Genomic DNA, 20,233 nt, shown 5'->3' on the forward strand with positions numbered 1-20,233 from the left:
TAACGATTAATTCTGTGATATTTCAGTGCATATATTTCGGTTGGGAGACCAAAAACAATAATCCAGCCTAGAGGATGATGCATTATAACAGCAAGAAGTTATAAAGACAATCCCATTTGGCACTATTATGCCAGAAAACTCTTGACAAAATAATTGTGCGAGTATTGTTCCAGAGAAGAGAACACTTCTAGAGTGTGCGTGTAACTTGGAAGTTCACTGGCATGGAAGAAATCTAGGGAATAGTTGAAGTTATCTGGTAGGCAACTGTTCATATGAACAATTTATAAGGTCACTGATGATAGCAAATATCAGCATTTCCACCTGGATGAAGAAAGCTGGACTAAAGAACATTTAAGGAGAGAGAGTAAGGATTCAGGCTCATATTAGACCAGAGACAGCAAATGAATCCAAATGAGTGGGGATAAAATTTTCCACCAAAGGTCAAAATCAAGTGATTCTAGGTCAAACACTTTGGTATGCCAGAGCAAGTGTGGTATCTGCACATACATTTGAATTGAAAGGAGTGTAATTAGGGAAACTGAAATAAGAAGTACTTGAGGGGGGGGGGAGAGGGGAATTTGAGTTGAGTTTCAGCAAGGAGAAGTACGTGGGGTTTTGCAAACTGGAGATGGAAGTGAAAAATGTTGAGGTTGGAAAGACAACATATATGTGAAGGCTCTGTGGAGTTAGTTACTGATTACATGGGTTATACATTTTTTATGCAGTGCTTGCATTCCAGTTTCCATGACAATATCAGTGGCATGTAGTTTCTGAACTAGAGTTCTTTTCAGTAGTCAATAATTCCACATCACAATATAATCATAGACTAGACTTAGTCTATGATCATATTCTCACTGAGCAGTGAACACTTCATGATCCCTCACAGTACAGGCTCAATACACAGAGTACCTTTGAGGTGTGGGAAGTTCATTCCAAGTTTTTTTTTTTTTGTGGGCCTGAAGCAAATGGCACCTACTGTATTCCCACAGATGCGAGACCCCTTTGACACTTATGTCAGAAGAAGGAGAATCTATTCTGATAACAGGGTAATCAATCCATCTTCTGGGATGAGTTGTTTATTATTACTACACGTTGGAAAATTAACTTTTCTTTTGTGAACATTGTAAAAGTGGTAACTATTTTGCATGTATAACAGTTGGAAAATTTTATGTATAAAGCATGTTGTGATTTTGCATGTTGGCAACCAACTTGTATATCCTTTATTTTTTTTTTTTCCCTTCAGCATGAATTGACCACATCTGACAATCTGCCAGACCAGGTTCTATGTACTGTGGGCATACAATACAAATTTTCTGACATCTAAATTGCACTCTCCTTAGTGCTTTATCAATTTCTGTGTGAAAATTTAGAATGACAGTATTCTTTATTTACAGCCTCAATCAAGTCATGCACTGTTGACAATAATGTTAACAGAGTTTGCAGTTTTTGGCAGAGGATGCATTTTTGGACTAGGTGCTAATCATGAAGTTTAAGCTTGGCTTCTGTTGATTTAATTTTATTGGAGAGATTCTTGTCAATAATGATGAAGCTCTGCTCCAGGCTGTCAATGTGCTTGCCCAAGTTCAGGAGCTATTTTACTGAGGGAAAGCACAGAAGATAAGAGAGAGACTGCCTGAAGTTGGTGAGCAGTATGTATGCCAATATATGAATCTTTATACAGCAAGAATGTAACCAGTGCCAACAAAAATCAACTTTGTGTCCACACCACAATGTCTAGCCTACAACTGCAGCACGTCACAGCATTAGTGCATTTATTAAGGTGGTCGAATGCACTGCAAAACCTAAAGTGCTTGGCTTTATTGCTCACTATCTTCGCTTCAGGCAGTAGGATACAGTCATCTGCATGTGGCCAATATGAAAACTTTTTTTTTTTTTAAACACTAAGTATTTATACAGATTGCACAGGGATATTCAGCTTTTTGGACCTTCTTCTGTAATTTTAGTTGGAGATTTTAGAACAAAACGCTTTACAAAACATGTGAACACAAATTAAGTGCTATTATTCCAAAGCACCACCTATTAACTATGTAACGATAAGTTATCTTACATCTGCAACTTTACTATGGACAGGGAGAAGTCGCAGACATGACACTTATTACATGATTACATAAGAAATACAGGCTATGATTGTTATTACAAGTCAGCACTGAAAAAAACATATTGGACACCTTTTCACATACAATTAAATGGAGAATATGGTACTATGTACAGACCATCACATAAATAGTCGGCGAGACTATTTTTGGAGTCATCATCAGTAATGAAGCATTCCCTTAATTTACCTACCAATTGTAGAATGCTATTAAATAGTTAATATTTCCTGAGTATATTTATAGCAAAGTACAGAACTAGTTTTAATGGGACATTAGTTCTTCTGTCCATTAAAATTCTGAATGGTTTCCAGTTAGTAATGTTTTGTGTTCAGTAACAAATGTTTTTGTGCCCAAGGATGGTGGTATGAAATCATATGAATCGCCAACACCTTAATAAATTAATATATTTATTTTGCTTCTGTGGTCTTGCAAATCAATACCACGAAGTTAATATGAAAACCTATGTATTCTGCATGTTATCTTAGGATCGACAAATGTTCATAAAGTTATTGTGAACCATGTTTGTCGCTCATGCAGAAAGCTGTTTTCATTGTTTTTATATAATGATTTTTAAATATTTGCATAAAACTTTCTACTATGTCCAGTAAGTTGGGTTTCATTTAGCTAAAAAGCTGCATGACCTTTAAAAAAAAAAAATCTGGCATATTAAATTGAAATTGCAGCTAAGATATGACATGAGATGCTCTTACATCCAAAGCACCTTTTCTGTTCACACCAAGGGAGGAGACAAAAAAATGAATCCAATATTTGGCAAACTTCACCTCTTGGGCTAGTGAAGCATAAGAATAGTAGAAAAATAAAGGTATTGGGGTTAATTACTTCAAAAAATTATGGCATTTTAAAATTGTTTTTAATTTAATCACAAATTAGTACAGTACAAGCAATTTGCTGAAATTTTTAATAACTTAATATCATAGTACATTAATAATGCTGATATACAAACCATTAACATTTCCTGAGTATATTTATAACAAAGTACAGAGCTAGTTTTAAACATTAGCTTACAGTTCTGAAATATTTATCTGAATATCATTCTTTTCAAATAACAACCATCTATTTTACATTTCAGTAAAATGAGAATTATGTGCAACTAAATACTAACCTCAGTGTCCAGAAGAATGTTTACTTTTCTTTTAAATATATTTATTGGATATTAATAACTATATATCTGATACCCAAACTTCTATGTGTTAAAATTTACGTAAAGCATTTTCACAAAGGTATATTTGTTTCATGCAGATATTTTCAAAGTTATTTTTATTTGCTTAAAGCTGATGGATATTTTGTAAAATAAAACTTTCAACACACACGCACACTTTTTTAAACTTAGAATAACAACAAAATGCTATGTATTTTAGAAGGAAAAAAACACGAACGATTCATATTAACAAAAGTAAGACACATCAAAGTTGGCAGTGATCACAATGTAATTTTGGAGTGAAAATCAGATCGAAGATCTGGTATATATTTCATTGAAAATGAAACAAACCATTTTCACAACTCATAATTTTCAAGAAAGAAAAATGTCTAATACAATTCCAGAAAGCAGAATGGCAATGTCATTTCAGGAAGTAGGATAGGAAGCTAAACAAACCTGTTACATCGATATTAAAAAATTACTAGTAATTATTTTTATCAATAATTAAGATTACCTATTAATAACTAGCTGTTCTCTAACATTACTGCATTATCTTTGTACTTATTGTAATGTATTAAATGGACATGTTATTTAGCTGAAAGTCAACTTATTTCTTGTAGCTAATATCCATGCAACAAGTTTATCTGTGTTATATGGAGCATACAAAATAATACCTTATGGCAATATATCTAATAAAAGTTAAATCAACTACTATTGTGTATGTAACTGAAAAAAAAAAAAAAAAAAAAAAATCTTACAAGCCAATAATGCTTTAAGTTGAAAAAGATAAATGAAATATGGTCATATATCAGAATATCAGCGATTGCAGATCATCATAAAGCTTCAAAATACTAAAAAGTTGCTATACTTTTGTCATGTACAGCAGTATTCAATTTTTCTTTTTTTAATTTTACATTCAGAAACAGTGAAAATGCTTTACTGTGTGAATAAAAATACACTGAATATGCAAATTATCTAAACATATCTATAAGTTCTTGGTTAATTTTTGAGCTAAATGACTAGTCAGTGTATATATAAATACATTCCATTCTGACTATTACAACCAGGCAATTTTTATATATATTTTTTATATATTATTTCTAAATATTATACCACCATCTTGATCTGATCCTAATCTATAGTAACTAATTTTATCTGAACACTTCAGAACTAACTGCTCTTTTCTTGAATGTTATTCCAGTTACAATTATCAATCTTGACCTAATCATAGTATAACAAAGCTTTTGCAATTAAAATAAGTTTGTATTATCAGCTATAAGTAAACACCTCAATGCATCCTTTAATTCCATTTTTTAAGTAATGGTTAATTTAAAAATTAACAAATTAACCTACTTCCCTTTTGCAAAAACACTATTTATAAACATTAATACTAATATGCATCCAGTGTTCATTTTGTGAGGGAGATTATATCACAGTGAATTAGTCCCTCTTTCAATATGGTATTATACCAGTTAAAAGACAGTGATAAGATTTCTAGGAATACTTATGTAAATTGGTATTTGAAAAACACACTTCTATTCTTTGTATTTCCCTTTCTACTATTGAAAATTTTAATTAAATTGACATCAGACTAAAATAAATAATACTGTACTTGTTGACTAGCAAAGTTAAGAATTCTAAAATCTAGGATGGTAAACAAAAGCTAATGATGTATAAATTAATTTATAACTCACTTGGCAACACAAGTGATATGTTAGAGACAGGGATAATATTTCTGTGTATGATAAATTTACAAACATAAATTTTTAACAAAATACACCATACATGGCCAAATATCAAAAGTAATTTGTGTATAGTCTTAATTTCTACGAAAATAAATAAATGAAAAATTTAAGAAATAAGGCTCAAAAACATACAAAAATTGTGCATAGTTCATTTGAGAGAGAAATTAAGTGCAGTCATTTAATTTCTTTTTTAAGTAATTGCCGAGTGATCTTAACTTCGCAGAACATATTAAAGGCATCCTGAGAAGTTAAGACAAAAACACTCCTGAAATAAAATAATTATTTCTTGATATTGCATCTTATCAGTATTAAAATGATACAACACTAAAGTAGTTAGTGACTCACAAAAACAAGAATTAATGCAAACTTAATTTTTAAACATTATTGGATAAATCATTTTAAATACTGATCCAACAAATGATTTCTTTTTTCAGAATGTTATTTCTTCCCTTCTACAAAAGATTTAAAATAACTGCATATAGTCATCGTGATTTCATGTGCAAAATAAGAAAAAAAAAATTACGATAAATTTTGTTTAAGGAAATGAAAATTATTGTAGCTTCAGCATTTGTACAAAGTAATAAATAATTTTCATTTCCTTAATATTAAGGTTAAGTTATGCTTTAAGCTATGATTTTTAATACTATTTACTCCTAATATTCTAAGAAATTATCTGTTGGCTTACATGTTAACAAATTAACATGTTTCTAGTTAATTTCTAGTTTCCAGTGAATACTTACAAATGTCTATATTAGGGAAATATTAAAGAATGGAATGACAGATATGCATTTAATGTCAAATTTCTGGGAAATGAGAAACTAACCACACATGTCAAATCAATATTAAATAATAAACAGAAATGAAAAATCTTTAAAATGCCTATTCAGCTTTTAAACATCTGTTAATACTTGGCTTCTATACAATTTCAGCACAATTTTTCTCAAACAGAATTTGGTCATTTATTACCCATGTTGAAATCACTTCATTTATCAATTCATTATCACAGACTGCATTTCACAATAATATTAAAATTATTTCCTTTTTCTAAGGCTTGTATCGGTATCGATTTCTGTAGTTTCATTTTCTTTATCCTGGGAAAGAAGATGAATTCAGCATGAGACAATCTTTGATATAAGTTTATTTTACAGCTAAAGTACAAAATGTTGTAATGATATATTCCAAAAACTGCAAATTCAATATAAATGTATTATTTTAATGGCTAATATAGTCTACTTTCGTTTAGGAGTGCCCCTTTTTTTACAATGTCATTGGCCCTTTACCCAAATCTTAGGGCATTACTGAAGTGTTATAAAACTAATATATGAAGAATAATATAGGAGGAAAATTCGGACATATTTTTTTGGATATTGTTTTCTGTCTCCTTATCCTGACAATGTGCATTCATCTGCTGTTAAGATGTTAAAGAAAGGGTTTTTTTGGGGGGAAGTGGTGGTAAAGTAATGTGAGGAAATTATTTGAAAAAACCCTGGTTTTTTCAAATAATGAACCCCCCCTCCCCCAAATGCTCTCTACCCACCCTTAATAATATTTATTATTATTAAAGATGGGTAGAAAGCATTTGGGAGGGAGGTCGAGAGAAGGATCTGAAGAAAGAAATTTTTTGGGGGGGAGAAGAGGAGGAATTTATGGGAAAAAGTCGGGGTGAGAGTAATGGGATGTGAACCGTTTTGACAGGCATCGTCTTCGGAACTCATGAGGGAAGTGAAGGCTATGTCATGTCATATAGGTGTTTCTGCCTTTGGTGTGCTTGTGTTGTCTGCTATTGGTCGGAGTCGTGATCTAATTTTTATGTTATGAATCTTCCAACTCTGAGATTATGTAGGGTCAGTGGACGTTTATTCAGTTTTCATCACATTTTATGGCTGTCATTTCTGATATTCTAAGCATTGTTTCATTGTCTTGTATGTCTAATATTATGGCTTGTCAATTTGCGGGGTACGTTTTTTGTTTAAGAGCGTGGACTGATATTTCAGTTTTTCCTGTGCTTTGTATCCTGTTTTTCTTTTTGTTGTTGCATTTTTTTTATTGTTTAAATGTTCTGGAATAGGGATGTTACAGTCCTGGAAGTGTTCTTGTAGTTTTGCCCCTAAAGACCTGATAGTAGAACATGTGTAGGCAACATCAGTCTTTTTGGCAGGGAAATTTGTAAACAACATTGTGGTGTTCTAATATTTCTTTTTGTGTGTGTGAGATTTTGCAGGTTTTAGAAGTGTTGCCAATTTTTGGTTTGTGGTGAACACCAGCTTATAGTCAGTGTGTTTGAAAATGTATTTGTAGGTTTTGTATGTGTTCTGGATGTATGGCAGTTTGATATTTTTTTGTGCTGGGAAGTTTGTTTTGGTTTCTGCTGTAATTTATTAGTTGTGTTGGGTAATTGCGATTTTGAAAAATTTGTGTTAACTTCTTTATTTCTGTGTTGAGATGATTACACTTAGTTGAAAACTTGTAAGCATTTAAGAATTGTGTTAGGATGACTGATTTTTTAATCAAATAAGAATGGTAAGTTAAAATGGAGGAAGTTTCCGATATGGATGGGTTTGTGGAATATTTTCATGGCTATTTATTGTTTGTTCTAAGTAATGTCAGGTTCAGGAAATTGATGGATTTGTCCTGTTCAGTTTCTATAGTGAATTTTAGTCTGTTGTTGTAATCATTAAGGGATGCTTACAAGGTGGTGATGCGTGTTGGTTCTCCAATGCATAGAATATCGTTCACGTATTGGCCATAAAAGGTGATGATGCGGGGGGGGGGGGGGGGGGAGAGTTGAGTAGGAGTGATTCTATGTGTGCTAGGAACAATTCAGCTAAACATGGGAATTTTCCCAGAAATAATACCTATTACCAATATAAATGTATTTCTTTAACATTTAAATTTACTAAAACAGGATCCCTCTTGTGCTTGCACAAAGAAAATAACTCTTGTCATTTTTTTAACACCTCTAAGTAACCAGCACAGATACATTTTACCATTTCACAGAGAAATTACAGGGGTTCCCCCATTTAAAAATCGACAGAAGCAAGCTGTTCTAATATGCCAACATAAATAAAACTAAATTAATAATAATTTAAATGTAAATAAACTGTTAAGTAGTATATAGTATACTATTCTATGAGAGGTGAATTAAATATACAGTGGGTTAGCTTTGCATTAGGAACACTCCCCATCCAATTTACATATTTGGCAAAATAACGAGGCACCACGTGATATCAACTTCAGGTCTAGCTATTATAAATGGGCACACATATCCTCTGTAATTAATCAGTAAACATTTGCCAGTAATGGGGAAATGTGGTGACATAAGCAAATTTGACCATGAGCAGATAGTTGGGGCCTGCAGGGCATGTGCCAGTATTTCAGAAACAGTTGCACTTATTGGTTGCTCCTGTGCTACTGCATCAAGGGTGCAGAAGCACAGGACGCATGGTTGATCCTAGAGGTGAATGTCCTTATTGGTCTCCAGCTGTGAAACCCCATACTTTGCTTCATCTGGGTATCACAAACAATGGCTTACATGGACCAAGGAACGTCAGCAATGGAAGAAGGTTGGTCACCTGGAGTGATGAGTCCCATTTCCTGCTGCACCATGCTGATGGCCAGGTTTGCATTTGCCATAACAGCATGAAACCCTATCCCCTGGTTGCACAGTTGGGGTGGGGAGCTTTTTCCTAGTACGCCCTAGTTCCATTGGTTACCATCCCAAACACTAAATGGTAAATGTACAGAAACCTGTTAGATGACCATCTTCATCAATATCTGCAGAGTGGTCTACCCTGACCACAGTGCCATCTTTCAACAGGACAACACACTTTGTTTTTGAGCTCATACAACCACTGAATGGTTGGAGGAGCATGACAACGAACTGTGGCCCTCCCAAATGTCCAATTCAAGATGTGTGGGATATGCTAGAACAGGGTGTAGAACTGCTAATCCTCCTCTATGTAATGAGAGTGAACTGACGGAGTTGCTGCTGCAGACATGGGTTGAGCTATGCATGGAGGATGTCTGATACCTTGTGGAATCTGTTCCTAGGTGTCTGTGAGACATGGTTGCATAGAGAGTGGGACCAACATTATTAATTGGGTGTTCCTAATGCAAGGCTAATCAGTGTACTTAAGTGATATGGTATGCTGCATCCAAAAATCAAGTTCTTCAGGATTCAAACATGGTGAGATATCTGTTGGGTGGTATATAAAGTATACTCAGTAGAGTTTATGAGGAACATCATGTTAGAGGTTTAATGGAATATTTACAGCACTAGGAAAGAGTTAAAAATTTATTTTAATGCTTCCAATATTTCGTTTCAGTCACTGAAACATCTTCAGGGATTACAAATAACTCTTGTAACACACTCAAATACAACATAATACTAAGCGAAATACGTGGGTGAATCCAAAGTAATATCTAGGTGGTGCGCTCTCTATGGGCATTTGTAGGTGGCCTAGGATGTAAAGTGGGACCTCTAATAATTAATGTTTCCCAAATTTTGGGAAGTTTTATGCAATCGTATTTATTTAAATTCAGTTGATTTCCGAGTGCTGCTGCAGATTCTAAAAACTTTCTTTTTTTGAATGGTGGAGCATGGTGGTTTTTTTCCAGGAGATCCTGTGGGTTATATCCAAAACATGATTTGCAAGGCCAAATTGACCATAACCATGATTGCAGATCTACCTGTCTGTCCAAAGTAAGCCAGCTTGCAGGAACAGGGTACTTTATATACTCCAGGCACTGAGAGAGGAGGGAGCTGATCTTTGGGAGAACAGATAAGATTAGTAAGTTTACGGTGAGGCTTAAAAGCTGTGTAGCGGTTGTATTTTTTTAAAGACCCAGCTATTTTTTCTGATGTGCCACAGATGTAGGGAATGGTGATGGCATTTCTGAATTCTGAAATCCTGCTGAAGAGATGGTTGAGGAATGGGGAGGAAGTGATTATTTTTTAAATTCTGTAATTGCTGTAGCCATTGGAAAGGAAGATGCTGTGTATGTGGTTGAGTTCTGTTGAAAGGGAGATTCCACTGGAACGAAGATTGTGGGCCTTATCGGTTAGAGTTTTAATAATGCCAATAATACCATATTGTTGAGAGGGGTGGTGGTGAGAGAGTTTGTGAATCTGCCTGTGTGAGTGGGTTTTCTATATAAAGTGAAGGAAAGTGTGTTACTAAGGTGTAGAAGGGTAAATTATTGTTATTTTCTTTTTCCATTGTAAACTGGATTCTTGTATGTAGGCTATTGAGGTGACTGAGGAAGGAGTCTAATATCTCTGGGCCACGAGGCCAAATAAAGAACACATCATTTATATATCATAGCCAGATAGAAGGTATGAGAGGGGGCTGAGTCTATGGCTTGTTTTTCAAAATTTTCCATGTAAAAATTGGCAAGAAAAATAGCCAGAATTGATGGAAAAGGAAAAGAGATCTAACATATTAGAAGGAAAAATATTTTTTAAGAGTGTTAAAGTGTTATTTACAAGAATATTGGTAAACAGCGAGGTGATGTCAAAAGCTTATCAATATATCTGTATTATTTAAAGTTAGATTTTCAATCAAGGATTGGTAAGCTTTGACAACACCTCACTGTTTACCAATATTCCCTTCAATTAAATGCATTTTGTAATGGCAACCTATAGTACAATTGTACTGTGGACAGGTTAAGAATTTTTTAAAATTATTTCTATTGATTTCATAAATATTAATGTATTCTTATTTATTTTTTTAATCTGGTATGGAAACCCTGCTCTAGAGACTAAACAAGGAAAATTTTCAAGCTACTTCAGGCCTCCAAAATAAGAAGAGTGCTGGTCTTACACCAGGCAATGAACTTCATCTCCCACTTAAAGACAATCACAAACATTCATGCTCATGGGATTTGAATCCAGAGCCAGTTGCCTGAGAGTAGATATGCTAACCACTCAGCAAACCAGGCTTGCTATGGTGGTAATATCATCATCATCAAATTCCTGCCGTGTACTCTCAAGGAATGTACAGGATATGATAGTACTACATGAAAAATTTACATCATTACTAACTTCCTATCTACAATTTTCCTCCAAATCAGTCTGTTGCTTGCCAAGACTCCAACATTACCAGATCTTATATTTGTATCGTCTAAGGCACTTTGTACCACATCAATTCACCTATATCTTGGTCTTCCTCTGGATCGTTTTTCTGCCATACTTGGCAGAGAACGCTTGTTTTGCTAATCTTTCCTCGCCCATTCTGTTTAAATGACCTTACCACCTGAGATTAGCTCTGCTAATGCATTCCTGGATGCGGACAATGTCAAGTTCTTTCCTAATATCCTTGTTTTTAATATGATATTGCCATTGATGCCATCTGTTCACGCCTCTAATCTTTCTCAGGACTCTCATATCTGCGGTCTCTAGTCTTTGGTCAAGTGTTTTACTTCTGACCCAGCTCTCAGATCCATAAGTTAAAACTGGTTTGAATACTGTCTTGTATACAGCTACTTTAGTGTTCCGACTAATTTCTCTCTTATTCCATATGAATTTATTCAATTGACTTCTTACCATACCAGCTTTGTTGATTCTGTTGTCTATTTCCATATTTAATTTACCATCTTCACTAAAAATCGTGCCAAGTAGCTGAAATGTTTTACTTGTTCCACAGGTTCTCCATTCACAACACAGTTGACATTTTCAATGATTCTGCCTATTTTCATTGTCTTTGTCTTTTTATTGCTGACCTTCATACCATATCTATTACAACAGCTATTCAATTTAGTCAGAGAATCTTGCAGATTTGTAGCGGATTTATTTAGAAGAATAACATCATCCGCATAAAGCAAAGAGCTGACATTAACATCTCCAATTTTGATATCATGTTTAATACCACTTTCCTTCATAATGTGATCCATATAGATAATGAATAACAGAGAGGATAATGTACATCATTGTCTCACACCACATTTAACATTAAACCATCTTCCTGTACTTGCTTCAGTTTTAACTGCTGACTTACAACTCAAATAAAAACTAATTATTGCTTGATATAATGCCCCATTGACACCATATAACTGTATTGAATAGCTTCTCTCTTGGCACCTTGTCATATGCCTTTTCAAGATCGACAAAACTTAAATACAGATCTTTGTTATATTCCCATGCTTTCTCGACTGTTTGTCGTAAAGTGAAGATCTGATCCTGACAGCCTCTAATTGACCTGAATCACCAAGCTTTACTTCCACAATTCTTCTCAGCCGTTTCTCAAGTATACTTGCATAAATCTTACCAGGAACACTCAGTAGGGAAATACCTCTGTAATTCTCACATTCAGTTTTATTTCCCGTTTTATATATATATGGGTACTACTCTACTCCAATCATCGGGAATTCATCACTCTGTCCAGGCTTTCAGAACTATGCAGTGCAGCCACTGTAATACTTTTATACCACCATACTTCAGCATTTCTGGTCGAATATTTTCTACTCCTGCTGCCTTTCCACATTTCAAGCCTTTGATGGCTTTTTCTACTTCAAGTATGGATATATATATTCCTGACTGTATGCCTGTTGAGTGTTTCCTAACACTGTGCTATCACTGCTTGTTTCATTTAACAATTTTTTAAAGTAATTATTCCACACTGAAGTGTGGAGCAATTACTTTGAAACGATATCTTTTTCTCCTGTTTTCATATCACCTTTATCATCTCTAACTCCTTTTACAGCCTCTTTCCTCCATTCCTAAGCTTCTTCAACAACCTCCAGAATATTTTGCCACCTTCTTGATATTTATTTTCTATGTTCTTGCCAAAATCCTCCCATGACTTTTGTTTAGCTAGTTTTACAGTGTTTAGCTTTCTTACATTTGTCTCTGTGTTTGCTAAGATCATAAGCTTATTTGCCAGGAACTTTCCGTACGTTTTCTTCTTTTCTTCTCTGCCTCTAACTTCTTATGTCCACTATGGAGTTCTGATTTTTCTATCCTTGCAGACAACCTCACCACCTGCCTCTCTGGCTGAATCAATCAAGGTTTTCTTCAAGGCCTGCCACCGAATCTCCAAGGTTTGGTTCCTGTTCTCAAACTCTTCAATAATCGTTGTGTATTTCAGTCTACAGTTCGCCTGTGAGAGTTGCTTAACTTTTATTCGCTATAAAACTTTCTTACATGTTATTATTTTCAATATGAAATTCAATTTTATCCTTCTCAAGACTAAATAGTGATCACTTCCAATTTCACATTCTCTGTACACTCTGGTGTCCTGCACCAGGGAGAAAACATCACTATCAACAATAACATAGTCAATGAGACTTTTCTTATTCCTGGCCTCTTCTCTCCATGTGAATTTGTGCACATTTTTATTTTGAAACATGGTGTTAGTAATAACCAGTCCATGTCCTGTGCAGAAATCCAACATGTATTTGCCATTATTATTAGCTTTGCTCTTTTCTCCAAATTTTCCAAAAATATTTTTGCATGTCTGACAATCATTTCCTACTCTGCTATTAAGATTTGTGTACGTATTTAGTGTTGAATACTATGGCTACTCCTTTTCCTTGATTGTCATTGCCTGAATATTACATTTTGTATGTATTGCTCAAAAAAAAGATCTCACTAGTTTTTGCCTTTTTTGTTTCAGTTATCCCTATTATGTCGATCTGGTACTCATCTAATTCCTCAGCTAGCTCTATTTCTTTGACATTCAGGCTTCTTATGTTGATAGTACCGATCTTTTCACCGTTCCCTGGCGAAAACAACAGGGGCCTTGTTTAACCGGCTGACTCCCCAGCTGTCATGGAATTTTGTCATGCTGTACCATCATTTTGTATTTTGATTTAAGCCAATAGGAATACAATTTGGTTGGCTAAATCCAAAACTGCCAGCCTATCCTTGTTCGTTCAGTATCCAGGTAGATACCCAACAGGGTGCACCACGATAAGGTGAGGACTGGACATTAGGTCAGAAGCCCTGGTTGATTCTCCGCGTTCCTTTAAAGGCTATGTGGAGGTCTCCTCTCAGTTATACAGCTTTGACCCTTCACTGGATATCAAAATATTTCTCAGATGAAAAAAAAAAATGCTATAGAATAAGATACTATAACGGTGGTAACTAATCAAACTAAATGCAAAAATGCATTTAGTTTGATTGCACTATATTCTAAATAAAAACTAAATGCATTATGTTCTATCATAATGCTCTATTATTATCTGAGACTTCCAGGGAATCAAGGACTTATTGAGAATGCTATACATCACATACATCCCTAAACCAGCTGTCATACCTTCCCTTCACTCACTGCTCTGTGGGAGAGAAACCTAGGTCTTGCCCCCTTTTTAATTGAAAACAAACTTCCATGAATGCCCCATGTTCTCTTCCCATCCTACACATAAAAAATTTCAGACAATATCTTATAACACCCATTCAGATGTTTACAGACCTCTATCATATCACTTCCTCTTTCTCCAGTTAACCAGTTGTAATCCACATACTATCAATCTGTTTTCATAATCTACATTCCATTATCCTATAATGTTATTCTATAACGTTTGTAACTCTTCTTTGTATCCTTTCCAGAACTTCTTTATGCCCTTGGAACCCAGGGGGGACCAAATCTCACACGATAGTCCAGATGTGGGTCTTATCACGGCCTTGTAAAGAGGCAAAATGGGTGAATATAAGTTATAGTTATATAAGGCAGACTATGGCTTTGGTTTGAAGGTGACCTTCAATCTGACACTGAAAACTGTCAAATCTGACAGTTTTCTAAATTTTAGCACATTAATGTAGCCATTCTTGAGATAGAGGGATTTCTTCATTACTGATACTGGCTCCAGAAATAATCATTCACACATGTAATGTGTACGTAGTACTGTAGTTTATTTCCATTTAGTCCTGCATGATAGGGTAAATAGAGTTAACAGAAATTTAAGTATGCATGAGATCAATGTTTTGAAACACAGCTGGAACAAAATATGATTAACCTATTATCAAAAACTAGAGTCTTCCAAAAAAGGTTATGGATGCCATTAAGATCAAAGTGGATTGAGTATTAATTTTTCTGAATAAACAAACTCCACCAACAGCTACTAGTATATAAAGTCTATTCAAAATACATGACATTTATTCAAGTTTAATAACATACAATTACATGCTTAGAAATATACAGTTTGGGCACACTGTTGCTTAACTCATATCAGAAACCCATAGACTTTTCTTATTCCTTGCCTCTTCTCTCCATGTGAATTTGTGTACATTTTTATGTTGGAACATTGTGTTAGTAAATAACCAATCCATGTCCTGAGCAGAAATCCAACAGTATTTGCCATTATTATTAGCTTTGTTCTTTTCTCCAAATTTTCCAAAAATATTTTTGCATGTCCTACTCTGCTATTTAGATCTCCAACAAGGACCAAATCTGAAAACAAACCCCAACTCAACATCAGCAGAGTTAAAGATCGGTACTATCAACGTAAGAAGCCTGAATGGCAAAGAAATGGAGCTAGCTGAGGAATTAGATAAGTACCAGATTGACATAATAGGGGTGACTGAAACAAAAAAGACCAAAACTGGTGAGATCTTTCTGAGCAATAAATACAAAATGTTATATTCAGGCAATAACAATCAAGGAAAAGAAGGAGTAGCCATAGTATTCAACACAAAATACGAGGCTAATCTTCTTGAATGGCAGTCAGTCTCAAGTAGAGTAATGTGGGCAAATATGAGAATGGGGAACTGGACAATGAGACTTATTTGTGCCTATGGTCCCACAGAAGGTTCTACTAAGGTAGAAGTGGAGGAATTTTTTGAGGCTTTAGAAAAAGCAACTGACACAATGAAAAAGGAAAAGTTGGTCCTTATTGGGGATCTAAATAGTAGAGTAGGAAATGATTGTGAGACATACAAAAATATTTTGGGAAAATTTGGAGAAAAGAGCAAAGCTAATAATAATGGCAAATATCTGTTGGATTTCTGCTCAGGACATGGACTGGTTATTACTAACACCATGTTCCAACATAAAACTGTGCACAAATTCACATGGAGAGAAGAGGCTAGGAATAAGAAAAGTCTCATTGACTATGTTATTGTTGATAATGATGTTTTCTCCCTGGTGCAGGACACCAGAGTGTACAGAGGATTTGAAATTGGAAGTGATCACTATTTAGTCTTGAGCAGGATAAAATTGAATTTCATATTGAAAAGAATAACATGTAAGAAAGTTTTAAAGCGAATAAAAGTTGAGCAGCTCTCAGATGTAAACTGTAGACTAAAATACAGAAAGATTATTGAAAAGAAAATGAAAGAGTTTGAGAACAGGAATCAAACCTTGGAGATTCAGTGGCAAACTCTGAAGGAAACATTGATTGATTCTGCCAGAGAGGCATGTGGTGAGGTTGTGTGCAAAGATAAAAAAATCAGAACTCCCTGGTGGACACAGGAAGTTAAAGAGGCAGTGAAGGAAAAGAAGAAAGCATATCAAAAGTTCCTGGCAAATAAGTCAGCTTTTACTCTTACAGAATACAGAGACAAATGTAAGAAAGCTAAACAGTGTGTAAAACTAGCTAAACAAAAGTCATGGGAGGACTTTGGCAAGAATATAGAAAATAAATATCAAGAAGGTGGCAAAATATTCTGGAGGTTGTTGAAGAAGCTTAGGAATGGAGGAAAGAGTGCTGTAAAAGGAATTAGAGATGATAAAGGTGAAATGAAAACAGGAGAAAAAGATATCCTTGAAGTATGGAGTAATTACTTTGAAAAACTGCTAAATGAAACAAGCAGTGATGACAGCACAGTGATAAAAAACACTGACCAGGCATGCAGTCAGGAATACATATCCATACTTGAAGTAGAAAAAGCCATCAAAGGCTTGAAATGTGGAAAGGCAGCAGGAGTAGATGATATTCGACCAGAAATGCTGAAGTATGGTGGTATAAGAGTCTTACAGTGGCTGCACAGCATAGTTCAGAAAGCCTGGACAGAGGGACGAATTCCCGATGATTGGAGTAGAGCTCTCATAGTACCCATATATAAAAAGGGAAATAAAACCGAATGTGAGAATTACAGAGGTATTTCCCTACTGAGTGTTCCTGGCAAGATCTATGCAAGTATACTTGAGAAACGGTTGAGAAGAATTGTGGAAGAAAAGCTTGGTGAAGAACAAGCTGGATTCAGGCCAAATAGAGGCTGTCAGGATCTGATCTTCACTTTACGACAAATAGTCGAGAAAGCATGGGAATATAACAAAGATCTGTATTTAAGTTTTGTCGATTTGGAAAAGGCATATGACAAGGTGCCAAGAGAGAAGCTATTCAATACGCTGCAGTTATATGGTGTCAATGGGGCATTATATCAAGCAATACTTAGTCTTTATTTGAGTTGTGAGTCAGCAGTTAGAATTGAAGGAAGTACAGGAAGATGGTTTAATGTTAAATCTGGTGTGAGACAAGGATGTACATTATCCCCTCTGTTATTCATTATCTATATGGATCACATTATGAAGGAATGTGGTATTAAACCCGATATCAAAATTGGAGATGTTAATGTCAGCTCTTTGCTTTATGCGGATGATGTTATACTTCTAAATAAATCCGCTACAAGTCTGCAAGATTCTCTGACTAAATTGAATAGCTGTTGTAATAGATATGGTATGAAGGTCAGCAATAAAAAGACAAAGACAATGAAAATAGGCAGAATCATTGAAAATGTCAACTGTGTTGTGAATGGAGAACCTGTGGAACAAGTAAAACATTTCAGCTACTTAGGCACAATTTTTACTGAAGATGGTAAACTAAATATAGAAATAGACAACAGAATCAGCAAAGCTGGTATCGTGGGAAGTCAATTGAATAAATTCATATGGAATAAGAAAGAAATTAGTCGGAACACTAAATTAGCTGTATACAAGACTGTGTTCAAACCAATTTTAACTTATGGATCTGAGAGCTGGGTCAGAAGTAAAACACTTGACCAAAGACTAGAGACCGCAGATATGAGAGTCCTGAGAAAGATTAGAGGCGTGAACAGATGGCATCAATGGCAATTTCATATTAAAAATGAGGATATTAGGAAAGAACTTGACATTATCAGCATCCAGGAATGCGTTAGCAGAGCTAATCTTAGGTGGTATGGTCACTTAAATAGAATGGGAGAGGAAAGATTAGCAAAACAAGTGTTCTCTGCCAGGTTGGCAGGAAAACGACCCAGAGGAAGACCAAAATATAGGTGGATTGATACGGTACAAAGTGCCTTAGACGATAGAAATATAAGATCTGATAATGTTGGAGTCTTGACAAGTAACAGACTGATTTGGAGGAAAATTGTAGATAGGAAGTTAGTAATGATGTAATTTTTTCATGTAGTACTGTCATATCCTGTACACCCCTTGAGGGTACATGGCAGGAATTTGATGATGATGATGATGATGAACAAGGACCAACTTTTTCTTTATCATTGTGTCAGTTGCTTTCTCTAAAGCTTCAAAAAATTCCTGCACTTCTATCTTAGTAGAACCTTCTGTGGGACCAGATGCACAAACAAGTCTCACTGTCCAGTTCCCCATTCTGATGTTTGCCCACATCAACTCAACTAGATATTGCCTGCTATTCAAGAAGATTATCCTCATATTTAGTGTTGAATACTATAGCTACTACTTTAAAACGATTGTTATTACCTGAATATAACATTTTATATATGTGTTTGTATGACTACTTAGAAAGATCATACCAGTTTGTCTTTTTTTTTTTTTTTCCAGTCACTGTTATTATGTTGATCTGACACTTATCCAATTCTTCAGTCAGCTCCATTTCTTTGCCATTAGGCTTCTTCTGTTGATGGTACCGATCTTTATTTCTGGTGATGTTGAGTTGGGGTGTGTTTTCAGATTTGTTCCAGTAGCTGACTTTTCGCTGTTCACCCTGGTTCCCTGGCGAAAACAAGGGGGACCTTGTTTAACCGGGCGACGCCCCAGCCGGCATGAAATTTTGTCATGTTGTACCATCATATTGTATTCTTATTGGGTTAACCAATAAGAATACAATATGTTAATCTATATATATATATAGATTAACATATTGTCAGCTAAATCCCAAATTGCCAGCCTATCCTCGTTTGTTCAGTATCCAGGTAGATACCCAACAGGATGCACCACGAGAAGGTGAGGATTGGACATTAAGTCAGAAGCCCTGGTCGGTTCTCCGCATTCCTTTAAAGGCTATGTGGAGGTCTCCTCTCAGTTATACAGCTTTGACCCTTAGTGGTATTAAAGGGCTGCCTAGTCAGATGTCATGATGCAGCGGTTTTCAAGTTGACACTTTTGGTTCTCAATTTGACTACATTAAGTTCCATCTATAAAGATTGTAGAATGCTAATATTATTTGATTTGGAGTTTCATCATTTGCAAGTTTTTGTAAAAGTTGATTTCTGTTTGTTTGTAGTCAAGTCCCTTCTTATAGTCTATAAATGTAACATACATTGGTCTACTGAATTCTGTGTGCTTTTCACAATTTGTATATAATAGGTTCGATGGCATATAACACCACTTTTGTTTGGTGTAATATCATAAAATTATATATCAATGGAAAGATAATTTAATCAAGAATGTAATGCAACAAAGTTTGTTCAATTATCTGTATTCTATGAAAAGTTATGGCAAAATAACCAGAAAAAAGAAGCACAGCTTGCTTAGGTTTATATGAAGTCGCTTTCCTTCATTTGAATGTAGCCAATGAGCATGAGTGTTTAGAGAGCCAATCAGGTGTCATCTTGTTTTGGGAATGAGCCAATAAGGTCACAGCAGTATTCAGCTATTGATGTCATGTATTGAAGATGAGAGGAGGACATCTGTCAGTGTGTTATGCGATTGCTATCAAGTTGGTTGGTGTTTTTGGTGTTCTTTCATTTAGTAAGCTTGTAAAACATAATAAAATTAAAGATATGGTGCAAAGAGTTGACTGGTCACCCAGAAAGTGATGTAAAATAGTACTATTAAGTGAACAAGGCTACAGTTATGAAAAAATTAGAAGAAAAATTGGTGGAAACTTAACCAAAGGTGGCATTTCTAAATTTTTGAAGAGGTATAAGGAGACTTAGTCACTACAAAACCAGATGGTAAAGGCAGGAAAAGGTGTGCACAACAGCAAGTGATGATAGAAGAATTGAGAGACTGTGCCTACGTGACAGAAGAAAATCATCTGGGTGTATACAAGATGAAATGGCACAATACAATGTGAAGTTGAGTGCAAGGACT

General features: G+C 35.0%; 1 protein-coding gene across 1 annotated transcript in view; it reads right to left on the minus strand.

The window, feature by feature from the left end:
• Nucleotides 1-3,005: 3,005 nt before the first annotated feature.
• The window catches only part of LOC150102200 (thioredoxin-related transmembrane protein 1-like), an 87,208-nt gene continuing 69,980 nt past the window's right edge, over nt 3,006-20,233 (minus strand). Inside the window, exon 8 of the mRNA XM_090398975.1 lies at nt 3,006-6,109. Coding sequence (XP_090255101.1) covers nt 6,050-6,109 — 60 coding nt within the window. The 3' untranslated portion in view covers nt 3,006-6,049. The remainder of the gene's footprint in view (nt 6,110-20,233) is intronic.

The sequence above is a fragment of the Typopeltis vanoorti genome, chromosome 10, assembly GCF_054136105.1.
Source record: "Typopeltis vanoorti isolate ZY-2024b chromosome 10, IOZ_Tvanoo_1.0, whole genome shotgun sequence".
Lineage (NCBI taxonomy): Eukaryota > Metazoa > Arthropoda > Arachnida > Uropygi > Thelyphonidae > Typopeltis > Typopeltis vanoorti.